Below are 20,149 nucleotides of genomic sequence, written 5' to 3'. Positions count from 1 at the left end.
AAATAAAGCCTGTTTGTATCTACTCTCATTTTGTTTTGATTCACTTAACACTATATTTTCTTTCTACTTCTTCCCACTCACTTCTTCAAAACAGTTGGGCATCTCCACCTCTTAAATGAGACAGGGATGACTGGTGAAAAGAAAAGGAGTACTTGTGGCACCTTAGAGACTAACAAATTTATTTGAGCATAAGCTTTCGTGAGCTACAGCTCACTTCATCGGATGCATTTGGTGGAAAATACATTGGAGAGATTTATATACACACACAGAGAACATGAAACAATGGGTTTTATCATACACACTGTAAGGAGAAATACTCACCAGCAACCACACGCCACACAACAGAACCACTAACCCAGGAACCTATCCTTGCAACAAAGCCCGTTGCCAACTCTGTTCACATATCTATTCAGGGGATACCATCATATCACCTAATCACATCAGCCACACTATCAGAGGCTCATTCACCTGCGCATCTACCAATGTGATATATGCCATCATGTGCCAGCAATGCCCCTCTGCCATGTACATTGGCCAAACTGGACAGTCTCTACATAAAAGAATGAATGGACATAAATCAGACGTCAAGAATTATAACATTCAAAAACCAGTTGGAGAACACTTCAATCTCTCTGGTCACTCGATCACAGACCTAAGAGTGGCTATCCTTCAACAAAAAAGCTTCAAAAACAGACTCCAAGGAGAGACTGCTGAATTGGAATTAATTTGCAAACTGGATACAATTAACTTAGGCTTGAATAGAGACTGGGAATGGATGAGTCATTACACAAAGTAAAACTATTTCCCCATGTCATTTCTCCCCCCCACCCCACCCCCCACTGTTCCTCTGATATTCTTGTTAACTGCTGGAATTAGCCTACCTTGCTTGTCACCATGAAAGGTTTTCCTTCTTCCCCCCCCCCCCCCCCCCGCTGCTGGTGATGGCTTATCTTAAGTGATCACTCTCCTTACAGTGTGTATGATAAACCCATTGTTTCATGTTCTCTGTGTGTGTGTATATAAATCTCTCCTCTGTTTTTTCCACCAAATGCATCTGATGAAGTGAGCTGTAGCTCACGAAAGCTTATGCTCTAATAAATTTGTTAGTCTCTAAGGTGCCACAAGTACTCCTTTTCTTTTTACTGTAAGGAGAGTGATCACTTAAGATGAGCCATCACCAGCGGGGGAAGGGGGAAGGAGGAAAACCTTTCATGGTGACAAGCAAAGTGGGCCATTTCCAGCAGTTAATAAGAACATCTGAGGAACAGTGGGGGGTGGGATGGGGGGGAGAAATAACATGGAGAAATAAGAAAAGGAGTACTTGTGGAGAAATAGTTTTACTTTGGAAAACCTTTCATGGTGGGAAGCAAGGTGGGCCATTTCCAGCAATTTATTTGAGCATAAGCTTTCGTGAGCTACAGCTCACTTCATCGGATGACTGGTGCCATCTGTCCTCCAAATGTGGCATCTCTTTCACTCAGTAAAAGGAAGTGAAAGCATCAATTAGTATGGTCTGTTTTTTTTTTTCATGCAGAAAAAATAATTGCCTACATCTCCTCTGCAGATGAACACTTTGTTAGGTACTTCAAAAATATTTTTTATTTTAAAGCTACAGACGTAAGACATTCCAGTGAAACTCCTGTCACAAGGTTGAAGCAGGAAAATGAAGCCACTGTATAGTCCTGACATCTTAAACTTCCTCCTGTTCTGAAAGTTCCAAGATCTTATTGATACATCATTAGTAACTATAATTAAAAGCTGCTATTACAACAGTACAATTGTAGTAGTGATTGTTCAGTTGAGGAGGTATTAGAGAATATGTATTGTACTTCTATCTCTGAATTTTGATTTTCTTTCCCCTTATTTAAAGGAATTTGTCTTTATTGTCTATTGATCCTTTGTTTAGCATTACAGGAATCTTTTATTTATTGTGTGAGATGTTACTGGGCATGTTTCTCTTCCTTGTTTCCAGCTAGTAAATTGCATTAAAAGAGAAATAAATATGTAAATATCTTCCATTAGCATTATTTTTAAAGTAAATGTTTGCTGTAGCTGTCACAGGGATATTACATAATTCAGTGAGTGGAGAGGTGATTTGGGAGATTATGAATCGGTAGACAAGTGGATTTTAAGGTCGATTATTAAGGCTTGGTGTATTCAAACAAAACGTTTCAGAAACACCTGTTTGCAGTAGATCACTCCCACTCTTCTTTTTTCTGCAAACAGCTATCTTTGGACCTTTATGAACCCACCCTCTTCTTTTTTTTTTTAAACTTCCCTCAAAACGTGCTTTTCCTGCAGAATGTAAAAACTTGATTTTCGTCTGTGTGCACACGCATAGGTTCACAAGCTGAAGTGAAGGAAGGTACAGTAGAAAGAAACAAACACTAACAAAAAAAAGTGACACTTAAGATGCATTTATCAACTTCTTTCTTTAGCCCTTCTATCCTTGCATCTTCCCCAGTATCTAAATCCCTCATAGGGGTTTTTGTGTTTGTGTGGGGTTTTTTTGTCGCTTTAGATTTAAGCTCCTTGGGGCAGGATCTTTTTTATTTGTAGAGCGCCATGCATGTTTATGACTCTGTAGGACCAACAAACAGTTAAGAATTTTATACTTGGAATATCTCTGCTTACGCCATGCAGAATAATGGAACATTTTTTCTTAGGGGTGGCATTTTGAAACTCTGATGCATTGTAGTGTGCAAATACGTTATGGAAGTAGTTGGGCTGACATACTTTGGGAATCTGTGCCTAAAAGAAAATGAAACTAATTTTACCCCTTCCTTATTTTGCAGTAGCAGGTTTGTTGTCGAGGTTTCATAATAAGGAGCATATTATTCAATTCAATGACATTCAATAAGGACAAATGCAAAATACTCCACTTAGAAAGGAACAATCAATTGCACATGTACAAAATGGGAATTGACTGCTTAGGAAGGAGGACTGCAGAAAGGGATCTGGGGGGTCATAGTGGATCACAAGCTGAATATGAGTCAACAGTGTAATACTGTTGCAAAAAAAGCAAACCTTGTTCTGGGATTATTAGCAGGAGTATTGTAAGCAAGACTGAGAAGCAATTCTTCAGCCCTACTCTGATTTGGATTACTTCTGATTACTTCAACTGGAGTATTGTTTCCAGTTCTGGGCACCACATTTCAGGAAAGATGTGGACAAATCGGAGAAAGTCCAGAGATGAGCAACAAAAATGATTAAAGGTCTAGAAAACATGACTATGAGGGAAGACTGAAAAAATTGGGTTTGTTTCGTCTGGAGAAGAGAAGACTAAGAGGGGACATAACAGTTTGCAAATACATAAAAGGTTGTTACAAAAAGAAGGGGGAAAAATATTCTCCTTCACCTCAGAGGATAGACAAGAAGCAATGGACTTAAATTGCAGCAAGGGTGGTTTAGGTTGGACATTAGGAAAAACTTCCTAACTGTCAGGATGGTTAAACACTGGAATAAATTGCCTAAGAAGGTTGTGGAATCTCCATCATTGGAGATTTTTAAAAGCAGGTTAGACAAACACCTGTCAAGGATGTTCTAGATAATACTTGGTCCTGCCATGAGTTCAAAGGACTGAATAGATGAGCTCTCAAGGTCCCTTCCAGTCCTACGAGTCTATGATTCTATATATCCAAACTGACTGTGTTTTGTTTTTTTCTATTGTTCAACCTGCTTTTAACGGCTGGTTTTATTATGTTAGACTGCAGTTGTTTAAAGCTATCTGCTTCGTATTCCACTTAATTTCTGAATTTTATGTTTAGGAACAGAGGATGATTTTGGAAGCCTTGCTTCTGCTAATCTTATTCTTCTGCGGAACAGACTTTTAGATATCCTTCTCAAACTTGTATACACGTCTAAAGAAAAGACAAGTGTTAACTTGCAGTAAGTATAAATAATTCATCTGATGGAGAAGAAGGAGGTAACTGTAATAGTGGGTTTGATTTATGATAACAGGTAAAGGGGGAGAAAGTCTGCTGAGCCACACTCTGGTCATGAGTTATAACAGGTATAAATCCAGAGGAAATCCATGAAATTAAGTGAAATTATTCATAATATACACTGGTGTCACTGAAAGCAGGATTTGGCTTTGGCTACACTAGAAAAAATCAGATACGTAATTCTTCAACCATGTATTCCCACCTGTGGTAGCAACAGTGTCAGCACTAGTGTAGACACAGTGTGCAAGTGTATTTTATTACTGTCTCATCTAACTTTGCTCTTCGTCCTCCAAATCACCCTCTAATTGTGTTTAGATAGCATGATGGTAAAAACACCTGCACCATATCTGAGCTACAAAATCCACTGTTGTTGCTACCACAGGATGGAGCTGCACGGGAGAAGAATTATGTGGACTTTCCCTAAGAGAAACAAAATTTTTTTGTATTTTATTTCATGAAATAACAATTGCAGGGATTCCATCTGTTCATTTTTAAAGGTGGGGGTGGGGAGGGAGGAAGGAAGTGTTCAGTTGTGTGACTTCACTGTTTGTTGGGTTTTTTTAACCCTTCATCTAGACACAACCAGGTTTCGGATTTCTTAATGCTCTCCTTAATTCTTTATTTATAACTTTTATATAACAATTTCAGATACAATGATTGAGAAAATAAAAATATAAAAAGAGAAGCCATCCTCATTTACAGCGAGAGGTGCAGTCAAATTCCAGAAAATTTAAAATTTAATTATCAAATAATCCCAATATAAAAAAATTCTCAATAACTTCGTTAATTCTAAAGTATTAAAATTTATTTAACATTTCAGGTGAAATCCTGTCAATTTATGGTTAATGAAACAAAAGAGCCATAAAGTAGAGCAAAAAGGGTCTTGTACCCTGTGTGTCGAGTTTGAATCTTCTGGTTTAAAGGATTCTAACAATCATGCTACAGCTGCATTGAGCCTGTTTGATGTATTTTTGTGGATTACGTAGCATATTCAACTTCTACCATAGCTTTTAGGCAATGAATCTTAACCTCAAACGTAATCTGGGAATTCAACAACTTGGGTTGTTCAAGTACATCCCAAATTTGTAAATGAGATATGCTACATTTTTTCGAAAGTTTCTGCTTAACACTTTCCTTCTGCCTGTGCATGGCACAAAGATTTGATGTTTTCCAATTTTTTGAATAACTTCTGTATAACTTTATAACCTGTAAATGACTCATATAAGAAACAGTTATATTATCTAGAAGTTGTAATTTGAAGACATAAATTTCCTGTTTAACCTCCAGTATCGCATCAGTTTTTAGAGTAATCTCAAAGCCAGCTGTAATAATCCCAGTGACTATATTCTCAATCCTCCCATCACATTGAACCAAACAAATACTGACCACTCTGTAGTAGTTACTGCTAAAGAAATCTGATTGACAGTTCCTTCTGTAGCAGGTAGCCTGAGAAAACAGTCCATGTTTTGACTGATTTTAATTTTCTCTGTTGTTCTTGTCTGTATTTGTCTGATATTGAAGCTTTCTTTCTTGCCAAGCTATCCATTGTACGAAATCTTTAAATATTTAACCTTTTTTTTTTATTAGGGCATCCGAAGAACTCGTCAGGACCCTGGGTTTTGATTGGATTATGTTGTTTATGGAAGAACATCTGCACTCTACCACAGTAACTGCAGCCATGAGAATTCTTGTGGTCCTGCTAAGTAATCAGCCTATACTCATCAAGTTTAAAGAAGGCCTCAGCGGTGGAGGCTGGCTTGATCAGACAGATTCTGTTTTGACCAATAAGATTGGCACTGTGCTAGGTATGAGCTTTCAATTATGATTTAAAGATGTCTTTTGATATTTTTATCTTCTAAGAATTGTGTTACTACTACAAAATTTATCTTGCAATACAGTGTGTTATCAAGTAGTTTTCAGTACTAAAAGGTTTGTTGTGTTGGTTGCCATGGTTGCTCCTTCCCGTTATTTGTTTAGGCTATTGAATTTTGGTTTTCTTAAGTGAAAGGGAGATATTTTACAGACCACTCTTAAAAATGGTATGGTCACATCATAATGCAAGTTTCAATACAATTTTCTCTTAGGGTGAAATTGCCCCCTCACCTCCCTGCACAATGCCTAAATAACTAGATTTTGTAAGGTTTATGGGCCACTGGATCAATTTTGAACACCTCCAGCTTGCCCATAATGGCCAACACCAACTCTCTGTAGGTGGACGTGGTGTCCTATCTGATTATTGCCCTCCCACTAGTGCTACTGTACTGTTTGTGTTGTCTTGCTGGCCTTCTGCTTTTAGGGGAATTTCAACTTGAAAGCCAGCATATAGCATTTTCTTTCATTACAAATGTGATTCTTTACAGGTAAACAGTGCTAGCTATACAGGGTAAATCATCTCAACTGAGGAGGAAGACAAAGGCCACCTTCAGGCTTTTGTGGATGAGAAAATTGCACTGGTTTAACTTAAGGTGTGATTTGAAACTGATTTAGTAGAACTAGAGTGAAAGGCTGTATGGACAATCATGTTTTGGTTCAAATGAGGCTTGTTTTGGTTTAGATTAAGTTAATTAAGAACAGGTTTAAGATAAACTGAATCTCATTCTTCAACCAGACTACGTGTGTCCACATGAGTTTGCATCATTTCATTAAATCTGTCTGAAAACTTATTTAAGTATAAACCAGTGAAACTTTTGCATGTGGACAAGGCTTAACACTTTTAACTTGTTAAAGTGATTTTGAATCAAGATGAAAGAAAAAGCTACATGCCTATGTTCTGTTTATGATTTCTTCAGGGGAAAAGAGTAATGTTGTCTTACAATGTAATTTAAGAGTGGGATTTTCAAAAGCACTTAATGTTGGTCTAACTCTGCTCCCTTTGAAGTCAGTGGCAGTTGAACTCATTTTGCAATGGGATCCTTAGTGACATCCCTTCAAGGGATAACATGTTCTACTATGAAGCTGGGAGTCGGACAGCTGAAACTGAATTTCAGACTTTGTAACTAAATCACTGTGTGACCTTGAGTAAGTCACTGAAACTTGTCTGTTACTTCATGTATAAAATATAGTTGATAAAGTTCACCTGACTTCTGCAGAGCACTTGGCGATCAACAAATGAAAAGCAATATGTCATTTCTGTGCCTTTGTCTGATGTAATTATATCAAAAACACAAAATAATTCCTTAATCATTTCATTGAGCAGATTAAGAACTTTCATTCTCTTTTTCTCAAGCAACCATGTTATAACTCTTCTAAAAGTGTCTGGTTGTTATATAGTGTGCTGGTAAATACATAACAATGTTTAACTAATCTGCCTGGTTTTCAAGAGTTAGTAGAAATCCTCTCCTCAGAGAGGAGTTTTAGTAATAAGTTTGTGACTAATTCTCAGACATTTCAAAACAATAAAATCAGTACAACTGACAGCTATTTAGTGCCATCCTCTGACTCAGTCACAATTTTCCATTGTGAAGTCAGTGGGGTTACTCACGGTGTAAGTTACTTTTTAGGATTTGGCTCACTGGGTGAGAGAGAGTTTTCATAAAACAGTCTAGAACAGATATACAAAATTAAAATTGACTGTCATCTAGTAGTATGCATACCATTTGCCCAGTCCAGCAATATGGAATTTTACATGGGAAGCTTTGGAGTTTACAAGTCTAATGAAGTATTAACACACACTCTTGTGGGACTGGTAAGGAAAAATTCTTGCAGTTCTGAATTATGCCCAGTAGTTTTTATTCTATAGTGAAGAAGCTAGTATCTTTTCTTCTTTCCTTCCTTCCTGGGTACTCTGACTGGAGGTTTGCCCCTTTCCCCTTTCTGTCAAAGAGGGAGAGTGACAAAACTCGCATCTCATTAGGGATTGGGGAAGTATTCAGCACCAACTTGCTGGAGTTGCCTTTCTGTGGCACATAAGCGTACTTTATGAAGTGCTATGTATATCTATGGCACTTTGTAAGTAAGAGGAAGAGCACAAGATGACTGGGTAGATATACAAGATGATTTATCAAGGTGATAAATCCTGCTTATCAAGGTGACTCATCTCTAATGGACAGACAAATACATTTTCAGACTGGTTGTGTGGTCTATAGTAACATAGAGAACATTGCACAGCTGGTCAATGGTCCATTATTTGTGCAAAATCTGGGCTAAAACTTAAATCTCATCCGTCTAAGTACTGCCCTTAAAAACTAAAGCCATGGCTACCGTGTATACTGCGCCGTTGTAAGCTCTTCGGTGTAGCCACTGTAAGACGATGGGAGAGAGCTCTTCTGTTGACTTAATTAATCCACCCCCAACAAGCAGTGGAAGCTATGTTGGCAGAAGCTCTCCAGCTGATAGAGTGCTGTCTACCCCAGCGCTTAGGTCGGTGTAACTTAGGTTGCTATGGGTGGCTTATTCACACCTGTAAGTGACACAAATTATACTGACATAAGTGGTAGTGTAGACATAGGTGGTTGACGTGGAAGCATAGGTGCTGGAATGAGGGCTGCTGCTGCATCCTTTGGCTTGAAGTGGTTTTCATCATATACAGGGTTTACAGTTTGGTTCAATGGCTCTCAGCACCCCCACTATACAGATTGTTCCAGCCTCCCTGCATGGAAGACTGGTTATCAGCAGATCTCCGTTAACATAACTAAGTGAAGGTTACAGTCTTTATCTGTGAGCCTCTGTTCAGTAATAAGACCTAAAGAATAACTTGGAGAATGAGTTAAAATTTAAATGGAATACACAGTGTGGCTTTCAAGTAATATGAGTACATTAGGTTTACTAAAAAGAAAAGGAGTACTTGTGGCACCTTAGAGACTAACAAATTTATTAGAGCATAAGCTTTCGTGAGCTACAGCTCACTTCATCGGATGCATTTGGTGGAAAAAAACAGGGGAGATTGATATACACACACAGAGAACATGAAACAATGGGTTTATCATACACACTGTAAGGAGAGTGATCACTTAAGATAAGCCATCACCAACAGCGGGGGGGGGGGGAGGGGAACCTTGCATGATGACAAGCAAGGTAGGCTATTTCCAGCAGTTAACAAGAATATCTGAGGAGCAGTGGGGGGTGGGTGGGGGGGAGAAATAACATGGGGAAATAGTTTTACTTTGTGTAATGACTCATCCATTCCCAGTCTCTATTCAAGCCTAAGTTAATTGTATCCAATTTGCAAATTAATTCCAATTCAGCAGTTTCTCCTTGTAGTCTGTTTTTGAAGCTTTTTGTTGAAGGATAGCCACTCTTGGGTCTAATTGAGTGACCAGAGAGATTGAAGTGTTCTCCAACTGGTTTTTGAATGTTATAATTCTTGACGTCTGATTTGTGTCCATTCATTCTTTTACATAGAGACTGTCCAGTTTGACCAATGTACATGGCAGAGGGGCATTGCTGGCACATGATGGCATATATCACGTTGGTAGATGCGCAGGTGAACAAGCCTCTGATAGTGTGGCTGATGTGATTAGGCCCTATGATGGTGACCCCTGAATAGATATGTGGACAGAGTTGGCAACGGGCTTTGTTGCAAGGATAGGTTCCTGGGTTGGTGGTTCTGTTGTGTGGTGTGTGGTTGCTGGTGAGTATTTGCTTCAGATTGGGGGGCTGTCTGTAAGCAAGGACTGGTCTGTCTCCCAAGATCTGTGAGAGTGATGGGTCGTCCTTCAGGATAGGTTGTAGATCCTTGATGATGCGTTGGAGAGGTTTTAGTTGGGGGCTGAAGGTGATGGCTAGTGGCGTTGTGTTATTTTCTTTGTTGGGCGTGTCCTGTAGTAGGTGACTTCTGGGTACTCTTCTGGCTCTGTCAGTCTGTTTCTTCTCTTCAGCAGGTGGGTATTGTAGTTGTAGGAATGCATGACAGAGATCTTGTAGGTGTTTGTCTCTGTCTGAGGGGTTGGAGCAAATGCGGTTATATCGTAGAGCTTGGCTGTAGACAATGGATCGTGTGGTATGATCTGGATGAAAGCTAGAGGCATATAGGTAGGAATAGTGGTCAGTAGGTTTCCGATATAGGGTGGTGTTTGTGACCATCGCTTATTAGCACCGTAGTCTCCAAGAAGTGGATCTCTTGTGTGGACTGGTCCAGGCTGAGGTTGATGGTGGGATGGAAATTGTTGAAATCCTGGTGGAATACCTCAAGGGCTTCTTTTCCAAAGGGCCAAGATGATGAAGATGTCATCAATGTAGCGCAAGTAGAGTAGGGGCATTAGGAGACGAGAGCTGAGGAAGCGTTGTTCTAAGTCAGCCATAAAAATGTTGGCATACTGTGGGGCTATGCAGGTACCCATCTCAGTGCCGCTGATTTGAAGGTATACATTGTCGCCAAATGTGAAATAGTTATGGGTGAGGACAAAGTCACAAAGTTCAGCCACCAGGTTAGCCGTGACTTTATCGGGGATACTGTTCCTGATGGCTTGTAAGTCCATCTTTGTGTGGAATGTTGGTGTAGAGGGCTTCTACATCCATAGTGGCTAGATGGTGTTTTTAGGAAGATCACCAATGGACTGTAGTTTCCTCAGGAAGTCAGTGGTGTCTCGAAGATAGCTGGGAGTGCTGGTAACGTAGGGCCTGAGGAGGGAGTCTACATAGCCAGACAATCCTGCTGTCAGGGTGCTAATGCCCGAGATGATGGGGCGTCCAGGATTTCCAGGTTTATGGATCTTGGGTAGCAGATAGAATGCCCCAGGTCTGGGTTCTAGGGGTGTGTCTGTGCGGATTTGTTCTTGTGCTTTTTCAGGGAGTTTCTTGAGCAAATGCTGTAGTTTCTTTTGGTAACTCTCAGTGGGATCAGAGGGTAATGGCTTGTAGAAAGTGGTGTTGGAGAGCTGCCTAGTAGCCTCTTGTTCATACTCCGAACTATTCATGATGACGACAGCACCTCCTTTGTCAGCCTTTCTCGTTCACCTGCGCATCTCCCAATGTGATATATGCCATCATGTGCCAGCAATGCCCTCTGCCATGTACATTGGTCAAACTGGACAGTCTCTACGTAAAAGAATGAATGGACACAAATCAGACGTCAAGAATTATAACATTCAAAAACCAGTTGAAGAACACTTCAATCTCTCTGGTCACTCGATTACAGACCTAAGAGTAAAAAGAAAAGGAGTACTTGTGGCACCTTAGAGACTAACAAATTTATTAGAGCATAAGCTTTCGTGAGCTACAGCTCACTTCATCGGATGAAAGCTTATGCTCTAATAAATTTGTTAGTCTCTAAGGTGCCACAAGTATTCCTTTTCTTTTTGCAAATACAGACTAACACGGCTGCTACTCTGAAACCAGACCTAAGAGTGGCGATCCTTCAACAAAAAAGCTTCAAAAACAGACTCCAAGGAGAGACTGCTGAATTGGAATTAATTTGCAAACTGGATACAATTAATTTAGGCTTGAATAGAGACTGGGAATGGATGAGTCATTACACAAAGTAAAACTATTTCCCCATGTTATTTCTCCCCCCCCACCCCACCCCCCACTGTTCCTCAGATATTCTTGTTAACTGCTGGAATTAGCCTACCTTGCTTGTCACCATGCAAGGTTTTCCTCCTCCCCCCCCCCCGCTGTTGGTGATGGTTTATCTTAAGTGATCACTCTCCTTACAGTGTATATGATAAACCCATTGTTTCATGTTCTCTGTGTGTGTATATCAATCTCCCCTCTGTTTTTTTCCACCAAATGCGTCCAATGAAATGAGCTGTAGCTCACGAAAGCTTATGCACTAATAAATTTATTAGTCTCTAAGGTGCCACAAGTACTCCTTTTCTTTTTGCGAATACAGACTAACACGGCTGCTACTCTGAAACCTGTCATTAGGTTTACTGCATCTGGTATGCTAACGTTGCAAGTTTTAAACTCTAGTTCATTGTAGTGTACAAGTCTCACAAAAGCTGTCGTGCACACAGAGAATATGAAGACAAGCTTTTTGTTTTAGATAGTTGTTTTTTGTATTTTAGTATGTAGATGGCATATTCCTTATATATGTTGAGAGTAAGAATGACATGTGCAAGTTCATCTTTGACAGACCAGTTAAACTCTTTTAGAGTTTGATTTTTATGAAAGAGGATATGAATCACTCCTCTTTTATTCTGGGCTGAACTGTAATCAGCCTTTCCTAATAATACTAATGTGAACTTTTAAGTCATAGGCATATTTAAAATTCTGCTATTGCAGGAGGAATGACACAAACTCCATCTGTGAATTTTAGGTAGCCTCAAATTGAAACTTTGCATTTGAGCACCTCCATACTTGGGGAAAGCTTGCATCTGGATCTGAATTTCATACCTCAAAGCCATTTCTACATTAAGTATCAACCAAAAAATAGAAAATAAGATCTATTACACAGATGAAAAATAATTTTTGGCCCAAATTTTCAAACTATAGTTAGGCACCTACATAAACATGACCTGATTTTCATAGGTGCTGAGCACCCACAGCTCTAATTTAAATGTTCAAAATGTCTGTTTGTTCATGTCTTTGATCCATATTCTCTTTCTGAAAATATGCCTGTCTCCTGCTTTAATATTATTTGTCTAATGCTGGCAATGTGTTAGGAACTGCATAATACACAGAGATAAAATATTTGCCCTAAAGAGCTTAAAATCTTACAGACAGAGAAGACAGGATACCCAGGGAACTGCAGGAAAGAGAAAAGCTGTTTTTATAATTTTAACTATTTATTATGAACTCACGAGCATTGTGGAAAGATGGGTTTTAGGAGAGATTTGAATGAGAGCGAGGAGGTGCTTTTGAGAGTTGAGATTGGGAGATTACTGTTGTTTCTCATTTAGTTTTGTTATATACTGGGCATTAAAAATAAATAGTTACTAGTTATTTTGGGTCCAGTCTTGCAGCGGAAATCTGTTAGGGTATAGATCTTTTATGTCCTCATGGAATCGCATTGAAGATAATAGGATTCCATGAGGCTGCAAAGGGATCTGTGCAGGTGAACCTTTATAGGACTGAACACTAGCGAGTTTTGTAGTAGTTCTAATGATTGGGAATGACTTCATATTTCACTGCAGTTTTCCTTTAAGGTTATCATGATATAATTGTCTGAATGCTGTACCATAAACGTGTACATAGGACTAAAGGACTTTTCCATCATATTGAATTACAGTGGCAGTCAGAAATTGAACAAAGGCAAGTTATAGATAATCTTTTTATTGCAATAACTGAAGGCGTCAATAAACAAAGCAAGCATTGAAGAATCAATCTTGGCATCAGGCCATGAGAGACCAGAGTCATGTGAGATAAGAGACACTGAGAAGTGGCATGGTTCCAATTCCATAGCTGTCCTGCTGTCTGATTAAATTACAGGTGTCATCTTTTGTTTTGTTTTCAATGTATGGAATGTCTTCTCTTTGTAATCTGGGCAGTGTTTTGAAGAGGTGACTTGCAAGGGATTTTCAAATAATTGGGGTTTTGTCCCTTTTGCTGCTTCATTAAAGAGGTGGGGTTGTTGAATCTTTAACAAAAACACAAAAATCTTGTTAGACAGTAAGTTAAGTAGGACTTAACAAAACAGTTTTTTAAACAGGTGACGAAAAAAATCCCTTCCCCTCTGTTGCTCATCGTTCAGTCTCTTGACTAATGATGTCTTTATTCACTGGTTCTTAAGTCATAGAATTTTCCAGGTTAGACAAGATGTGAATTTCTAATGTAAAAATCAATATTATATGTGGTTAACAAAAATCTTTCAGACCTTTTATAATGAAGCAAAAAGGACAAAAACTATTTTCCCCCACTCTGCTCCTTCTCCCCAAAGAAGAAAAGTCTATAGGTATATGTCTCTACCTTGAGCAGGAGTTGCGATTCACAGCTTGAGGAGAAATATTCGCGGTATATCTGGTTGAGCTAGCACATTAAAAATGGAATGTAACCACACTAGCACAAGCAGCTGTAGGGGCTAGTTGCCTCAAATATGTACCTAGGGTCTTGGACAGGTAAATGCTCAGGGCGGCTAGACCATCTCACTGCTTGCACTGCTGCCGCTATATTCAGTATTTTACCCCTCTACCTCAATTAGAGCTACCACAAGTATTTCTCCTCAAGCTGGGAATCACGCCTCCAGCTTGAAGTAGAGACATACTCTGGCTCTCTACCAAAAGATGTATATCTGATGTGCATCTGCATGTAATTATGAAGTCTGAATTGGTACCCTGCCAGGTATATATTCTTTCCAATATGGCTCTTTCTCCCAATCTGATGACGAGTGTATTTCTCAAATGACTTCCCAGTTTAGGGTCTGATCCAAAGCACGTTGAATTGAAATGGGACTCTTTCCACTAACTTTAATGGGTTTGGAATCAAGTCCTTACTTCGTCAGTCCTAACAGAGTTGTAGGCAAAGCCTTTTATGTTTGTCTGCTAAAGTAACCACTTCTAGACCTGAAATCATTTCAAGACATAGTAAAATGTCTCGTTCTGTACTAAAGAACTTATCCTTATTTTTTGAATAAAGAAAGGTATGAAGTTTTATTGAAAGCATACTTTGTTTTTTTAAATTTTTCTTTGTAGTGCTTTTTCTTCTATCTACAAGATAGAATATATATTTTGTACTTGTCAGTGAAATTTAAAACCCAGGTCATTCCTCTCTGTAAAATTATTTTATGCTACATTGCTATTCCTTGCAAAAATAAAACTAAGTCTCTTTGTTTACAGTTATTTCCCATAACATTTCCCTCAGGGTAGTAAACTGGAAAAATATAATTAAACTTTCAATTATTAATAAAAGATTAATTAAATAGGAGAAAATTATGAAAAATAGAATGTATCAAACTGTGTTGTGAGAGTGAGCATTTTTGTTAGCATTCATGTCATACCATTGTTTGGGTAATCTAATCATAATTTGTTGTATTTCTAAGATATGAATGTCAAACGTAATTTGTATTTGCATTTCTTTTCTTAGGGTTTCAGAACTGTTGATGCTTTAGAGTGTTGACAGTTGTTCATTTAGTATTCACTCTAAATACAGTGGAAAGCCAACTATATAGTAAAAAGTTTTAATTCAGCCAGAAGTTCTGGAGACATCACAAATAGAGACCAAACTTAAAAAGAAATTGGGGCGGGGGGTGGCTTTTTATTTCATTTTGTTTTAAATTGTATCCAAGTTGGTACCCAGCCAGACTCCAGGTATAGAGATATGTAAAATTGTTGCTGGTCCAAAACTTTTAAAATGAGTGATAGTAATGGTATCTGATTATCTTGTCTGAATATGTCTATAATTTTTTTAATAAAAAACATTCAAAGGTTCCTAATGAAATAGGATATGAAACCATTCACTTAAAGGGTCACATTTGTGAATTTCATGAGTTAGTAGTGAACATTTCATTACCATGTGATGGCTGTTTGATAGACTATGTAAAATGAGTTTGTTTCTAGTGAACAAAAGTTTACATCACAAATTATATTTGTAACTAACTGGCCTTGCTGATGATGTCAGCAGAAAGGCCAAGTATCTGAGTAGTCATGGAGACTGAACTAGCATCTCACTGTTGTTTGCTATACTTGCACACTTCTTCAGAGTACATTATTTACCAGTGCTGTCCATTCAGTACTTTTCCCAATCACTGAACATTTTTTGGAGCTGGGAGGAATTGATATTAAAGGTGCAATTTAAATTCGCTCTTGTGGCTTCCGGTAGCTTTTACTTAACTCTGGCTCCATTTTCTGGTAGGAAATAAAGGTAAATTAAGCGCATTTTAAACCTTCGTGCCATGTTGATTTAATTAGTAAAAATTAAAACTTGTCATATATAAAATATCTGGAAAAATGCTTTAAATTCCATTCACTCACACTGGCAGTCAGACTCAGCGTTTTGCAACATAAACCAACTACTTGGGGTTACAATGAAACTTTCCTCCCTCTTGCCACTGGAATGTAATTATTTAGTATCCTTTATAGGAGTTTTAAACCTTCCTCTGAAGAGTCATTAATGGCTGTTCTCAGACCCTAGGTAGACCATTTATTTGAAGTAGCGTTACAATTCTTGTGTTTACTGAGAAACTCGTATTATAACTTCCATCTGATACTGTGAGGATTTTGACTAAGTTTTTGACATTGATTTAATAATTGAAAAGCATAACAAGATGGTGTTAATATGAATGTGGTGTATATGAATAAATTCATTGTTACTATTGTTCACTTCTAAAGTGCTCCCTTCTTTGCTTGAATAATTTAGTAAAGAGTGATAATTTGCATGTTAACACTTCTTTGGCTTTTTTATGTCCCTTTCTCTTAGGATTCAATGTTGGCAGGAGTGCTGGCGGCAGATCAACTGTCAGGGAAATTAACCGGGATGCTTGTCATTTTCCAGGCTTTCCGGTTCTTCAGTCATTTCTCCCTAAGCATACTAATGTACCTGCACTCTATTTCCTCCTCATGGCACTTTTCCTGCAGCAGCCAGTCACTGAGCTGCCTGAAAACCTGCAGGTCAGTGCACCTGTCAGCAGCAGCCGATGTAATCAGGGTTGCCAGGTAGGGATTATCGAGAAAGATATCAGTATAATTCTGTGTAACACCAAAGAGATATCAATATAATTCTGTGTAACACCAATTTAATTGCCCCTAAATTGATTCTGTAGTCAATTTATCAACTTTATATTCAGATGTTTGGGATTCAAATTGTGATGAAATGCTCTGACAGATGACAAAAACTGCTGCTGTTATGTACTGAATAGCTTTCTTGTACAAAAAAAAAAAACAATATGGGGGGAATTTTATAAGAAATAGCAACTTGAGTCCCAGATTCTGTGTTCAGATCCATATGGAGTCCTCAGCTCTATGGTGGCACTAAGGGCCTGCCTACAAAAATACAATTGTAGGAACAGGGTCAAAGGGATGATGTCATTGACTATGGCTTTGGAAACTCTGTTCAGAAACCATTGCTTTATTTATAGAAAAGTGTTTTCCTAGGGTTACATACAGTGTTGGGTTTTTAGTAGGAAAAGGTTAAAAACAAATTAAAATCTTATTTCTAAAATGGCATCTAACTTTATGTAGAGAACCCAGTTACACTTTTGCTCTTCACAACATCCCCTGGCAACGAGTTCCACAGGTTGACTGTGTTGCTTAAAGTACTTTTTTTGTTTGTTTTAAACCTGCTGCCTATTAAGAAAAGTAAGCAAGTCATGGGATAAGAGGGAAGGTCCTCTCATGGATCAATAATAATTTAAAAGATAGAAACCAAAGGAGAAATGATTGGTTAGTTTTCACAATGGCGAGAGGTAAGTAGCAGGATACCCCAAGATTCTGTACTGAGACCAGAGCTGTTCAACATATTCATAAATGATCTTCAAAAAGGTGTGAACAGTGAAGTGACAAAGTTTGCCAATGATACAAAATCACTAAAGATAGCTAAGTCCAAAGCTGACTGTAAAGAGTTACAAAGGGATCTCACAAAACTGGTGACTGGATAACAAAATGGCAGATGAAATCAACATTGATAAATGCAAACTAATGCACATTGGAAAACATAATCCCAACTATATACAAAATGATGGGGTCTAAATTAGCTATTGCCATTCAAAAAAGATCTTGGAGTCGTCATGGATAGTTCTCTGAAAACCTGCTCAATGTGCAGCATCAGACAAAAAAGTTAACTGAATGTTAGGAACCACTAGGAAAGGGACAGATAATAAAAACAGAAAATATCAAAATCCCACTATATAAATCTATGGTATACCCACATATTGAATACTATGTGCAGTGCTGGTTCCCCTATCTCTAAAAAGATGTACTACAACTGGAGAAAGTACAGACACATGCAACAAAAATGACTAGGGGTGTGGAACAGTTTCCATGTGAGGAGAGATTAAAAAGACTGGGACTGTTCAGCTTGGAAAAGAGACGATTGAGGGGGGATAAGAGAGAGGTCTATAAAACTATGACTGGTGTGGAGAGAGTGAATAAGGACGTGTTATTTACCCCTTCACAGAACACAAGAGTCCCTTTACAAGCGGGAAACAAAAGTACAAGTAGAAAACAAAAATTTGAGTAGTAGCTGTAGATAAAGATGTTCTTTTGAACATCTGGATTTGCATAATCATTAATGCATGATAGCCCTGGTGAGTAAGGCTTATGTCTATCCTTTTATTGAGGTAAATCCCTAAACTTCCTTTAAATGAATTTGAATTTAGTTGGAGTACAACAGCTTTAAATTGAAGGTGGCACAATCAGTTAATTTTTTTTAATTGCAATTTAAAATCAGAGGTTGATCAGTGTTTGTTTTTAAAAAACCTTATTGTTTTTTGCTGGTCTTCAGTTTAATTATTTTTTTTTGTTTTGTGTTGTAATAGCATTCTCTGAAACTTGATGGAAAAACATGTTTATTTTTTAAATATGTGGCATATTGTGGATTTTGTTCTGAAAACTGATCAAGTAAGTTGAGGTGACAGATTAGTACAGCTTTCTGTTGACAGGTTTGCTTGAGATTTGGAACGCAGTTGTGAAAGACTGAGAAAAAGAGATGTTTAATTCTGTCAGTTCATTGAGGAGAGGGATTTTCAAAAAATTCCATGATCTTTTCATGCAGTTCTTTGAGGCTGAAGCTTGGAGAGAACATGGTTTAGGGTACTTAGGTAGATATATCATGTCAAAATAAGTGAACAAATCACTGGTAATAGAGAAAAGCAGAAAATCAATCAAATTGCATAGGAACAAAGGTTAATTTTGGCTTTTCTCTTTTTCTTCCCTCTCACCTCCAATAGTTTGATTTAGATTCTATCTGGACATTTATATTTGGAGTTCCTGCCTCCAGTGGCACTGTGGTGTCTTCAATCAACAATGTTTGCACAGAATCTGCCTTTTTATTATTGGGAATGCTCAGGAGCATGCTGAATTCAGTAAGTATAGAGTCCTATTGGGGCCCGTCCATATAGAACTCCTAGTCTCTACTGAACTCCTAAATGCAAAAGACAGATTAGAAAGGTTAGTTTTTCATAGAACAATGATGCAAACCAGAATTGTAAATCTGTCTCTTAGTTTGGGTTGGCAGATGTTTGTTGTGTTTTGTTTTGGTTTTTTTGTTTGTTTTTAATTTGACAATATTAATTTTTATTTTTAAGCATCTTTTAATATTTTTAACTATTTTAATTTTCACAGTTGTGGGAAATTAAGGGTGCTTGGGTTCGGGTTAGGGAAGATGACAGGGGCGGCAGGGGGCTCCCAGCAATGACAGCAGGGCTCCAGGAGCCTGAAACACCCAGGTGTTTCACAAGGTGCGGGAAGGGCCTGTGGTCATGGCCCAGGGGAGCAATGACCCCCCCCCTCAGGGCACCAAGGAAGAGGACGAGCTTCCAGCTGCAAGGGAGGCCACCCTGCTGCTGAACGACTCCTGTCCAGGGATGGCTACACTCCAAGCCGATGAATGAATGAGCATGGTCATGACACTGGAGCTGCAGAGTGCAAGGTGTGGGGAAGGCTGCGGACCTGGTGGGGCAAAACAGAGAACTTCAGGCAGGGCCTCAAGGAGGAGAGTGGATCCCACGGGGGAGGCCAGCCTGCTACTGAACATTTCCTCCCTGAGGATGGCCCCCATACTCCTGGCTGTGAATGAGTGAGTGGGGCCATGACAGCAGCACTTCAGAGGGCTCCCTACGCAGCCATCAATTTGTGTCATGAGAAATCGATGTTTACTGATGACTAATTATTTAAATCAAATCCTGCTCGTAGTTGGCCTTCTGTTATACATCTAAAATTGTCCTTGGCCTACAGTTCATTCATTTGTGCTAGTGGGTGTAAGATTAATAGTACTTTCACTCACACATGTTGAAAATTGGATTTTTTTTTTTGTACTTAAAAAAAAAGTGGAGATGATAAAATGCCTTTGGCAGAGATTAGGAAATTTCTTTTCTGATTTACATCAGTGGGGAATATTTAAGACTTCAGTGCCCATCTGCTTGGAGCTATGTGAGTTAAAGATTTGTGCATGAAGAAGCATCCACATACAGACAAGTCAAATCCACTGACTATTAATAGCTTTGCTGCTGGAGGAAATCCACTGGGTGCCAGGAAATGTTGTATTTTTTTTTAATGCTGATTCTAAACTCTTCAAAAGAGAGAGTTTGACTTCCCATATTTACTGAGGCGTGGTGTGTGTATCTGTTCAAACGATCTCCCATGCAATAGTTATTTACCTTTTGCAGAAATGATTCAATCTGCGTTTTAGAGAGAATTGTTTAAATGGATACACATTACTCTGCTAGTCCACCAGGGATT

The 20,149-nt window shown here is 38.5% G+C and overlaps 1 protein-coding gene across 7 annotated transcripts in view; it reads left to right on the top strand.

Moving 5' to 3' along the window:
* WDFY3 (WD repeat and FYVE domain containing 3) overlaps nt 1-20,149 on the top strand; it is a 290,091-nt gene that overhangs the window by 192,783 nt on the left and 77,159 nt on the right. For 6 of the 7 annotated variants that reach the window (XM_043514073.1, XM_043514074.1, XM_043514078.1 and 3 more), the window contains 4 exons: nt 3,768-3,888; nt 5,532-5,749; nt 16,173-16,408; nt 18,640-18,774. In XM_043514073.1, coding sequence (XP_043370008.1) covers nt 3,768-3,888; nt 5,532-5,749; nt 16,173-16,408; nt 18,640-18,774 — 710 coding nt within the window. The remainder of the gene's footprint in view (nt 1-3,767; nt 3,889-5,531; nt 5,750-16,172; nt 16,409-18,639; nt 18,775-20,149) is intronic. The other variant, XM_043514075.1, reaches the window with a different exon arrangement.

The sequence above is a fragment of the Dermochelys coriacea genome, chromosome 4 (genome assembly GCF_009764565.3).
Source record: "Dermochelys coriacea isolate rDerCor1 chromosome 4, rDerCor1.pri.v4, whole genome shotgun sequence".
Classification (NCBI taxonomy): Eukaryota; Metazoa; Chordata; order Testudines; family Dermochelyidae; genus Dermochelys; species Dermochelys coriacea.
This window is presented reverse-complemented; position numbering and strand designations above follow the sequence as displayed.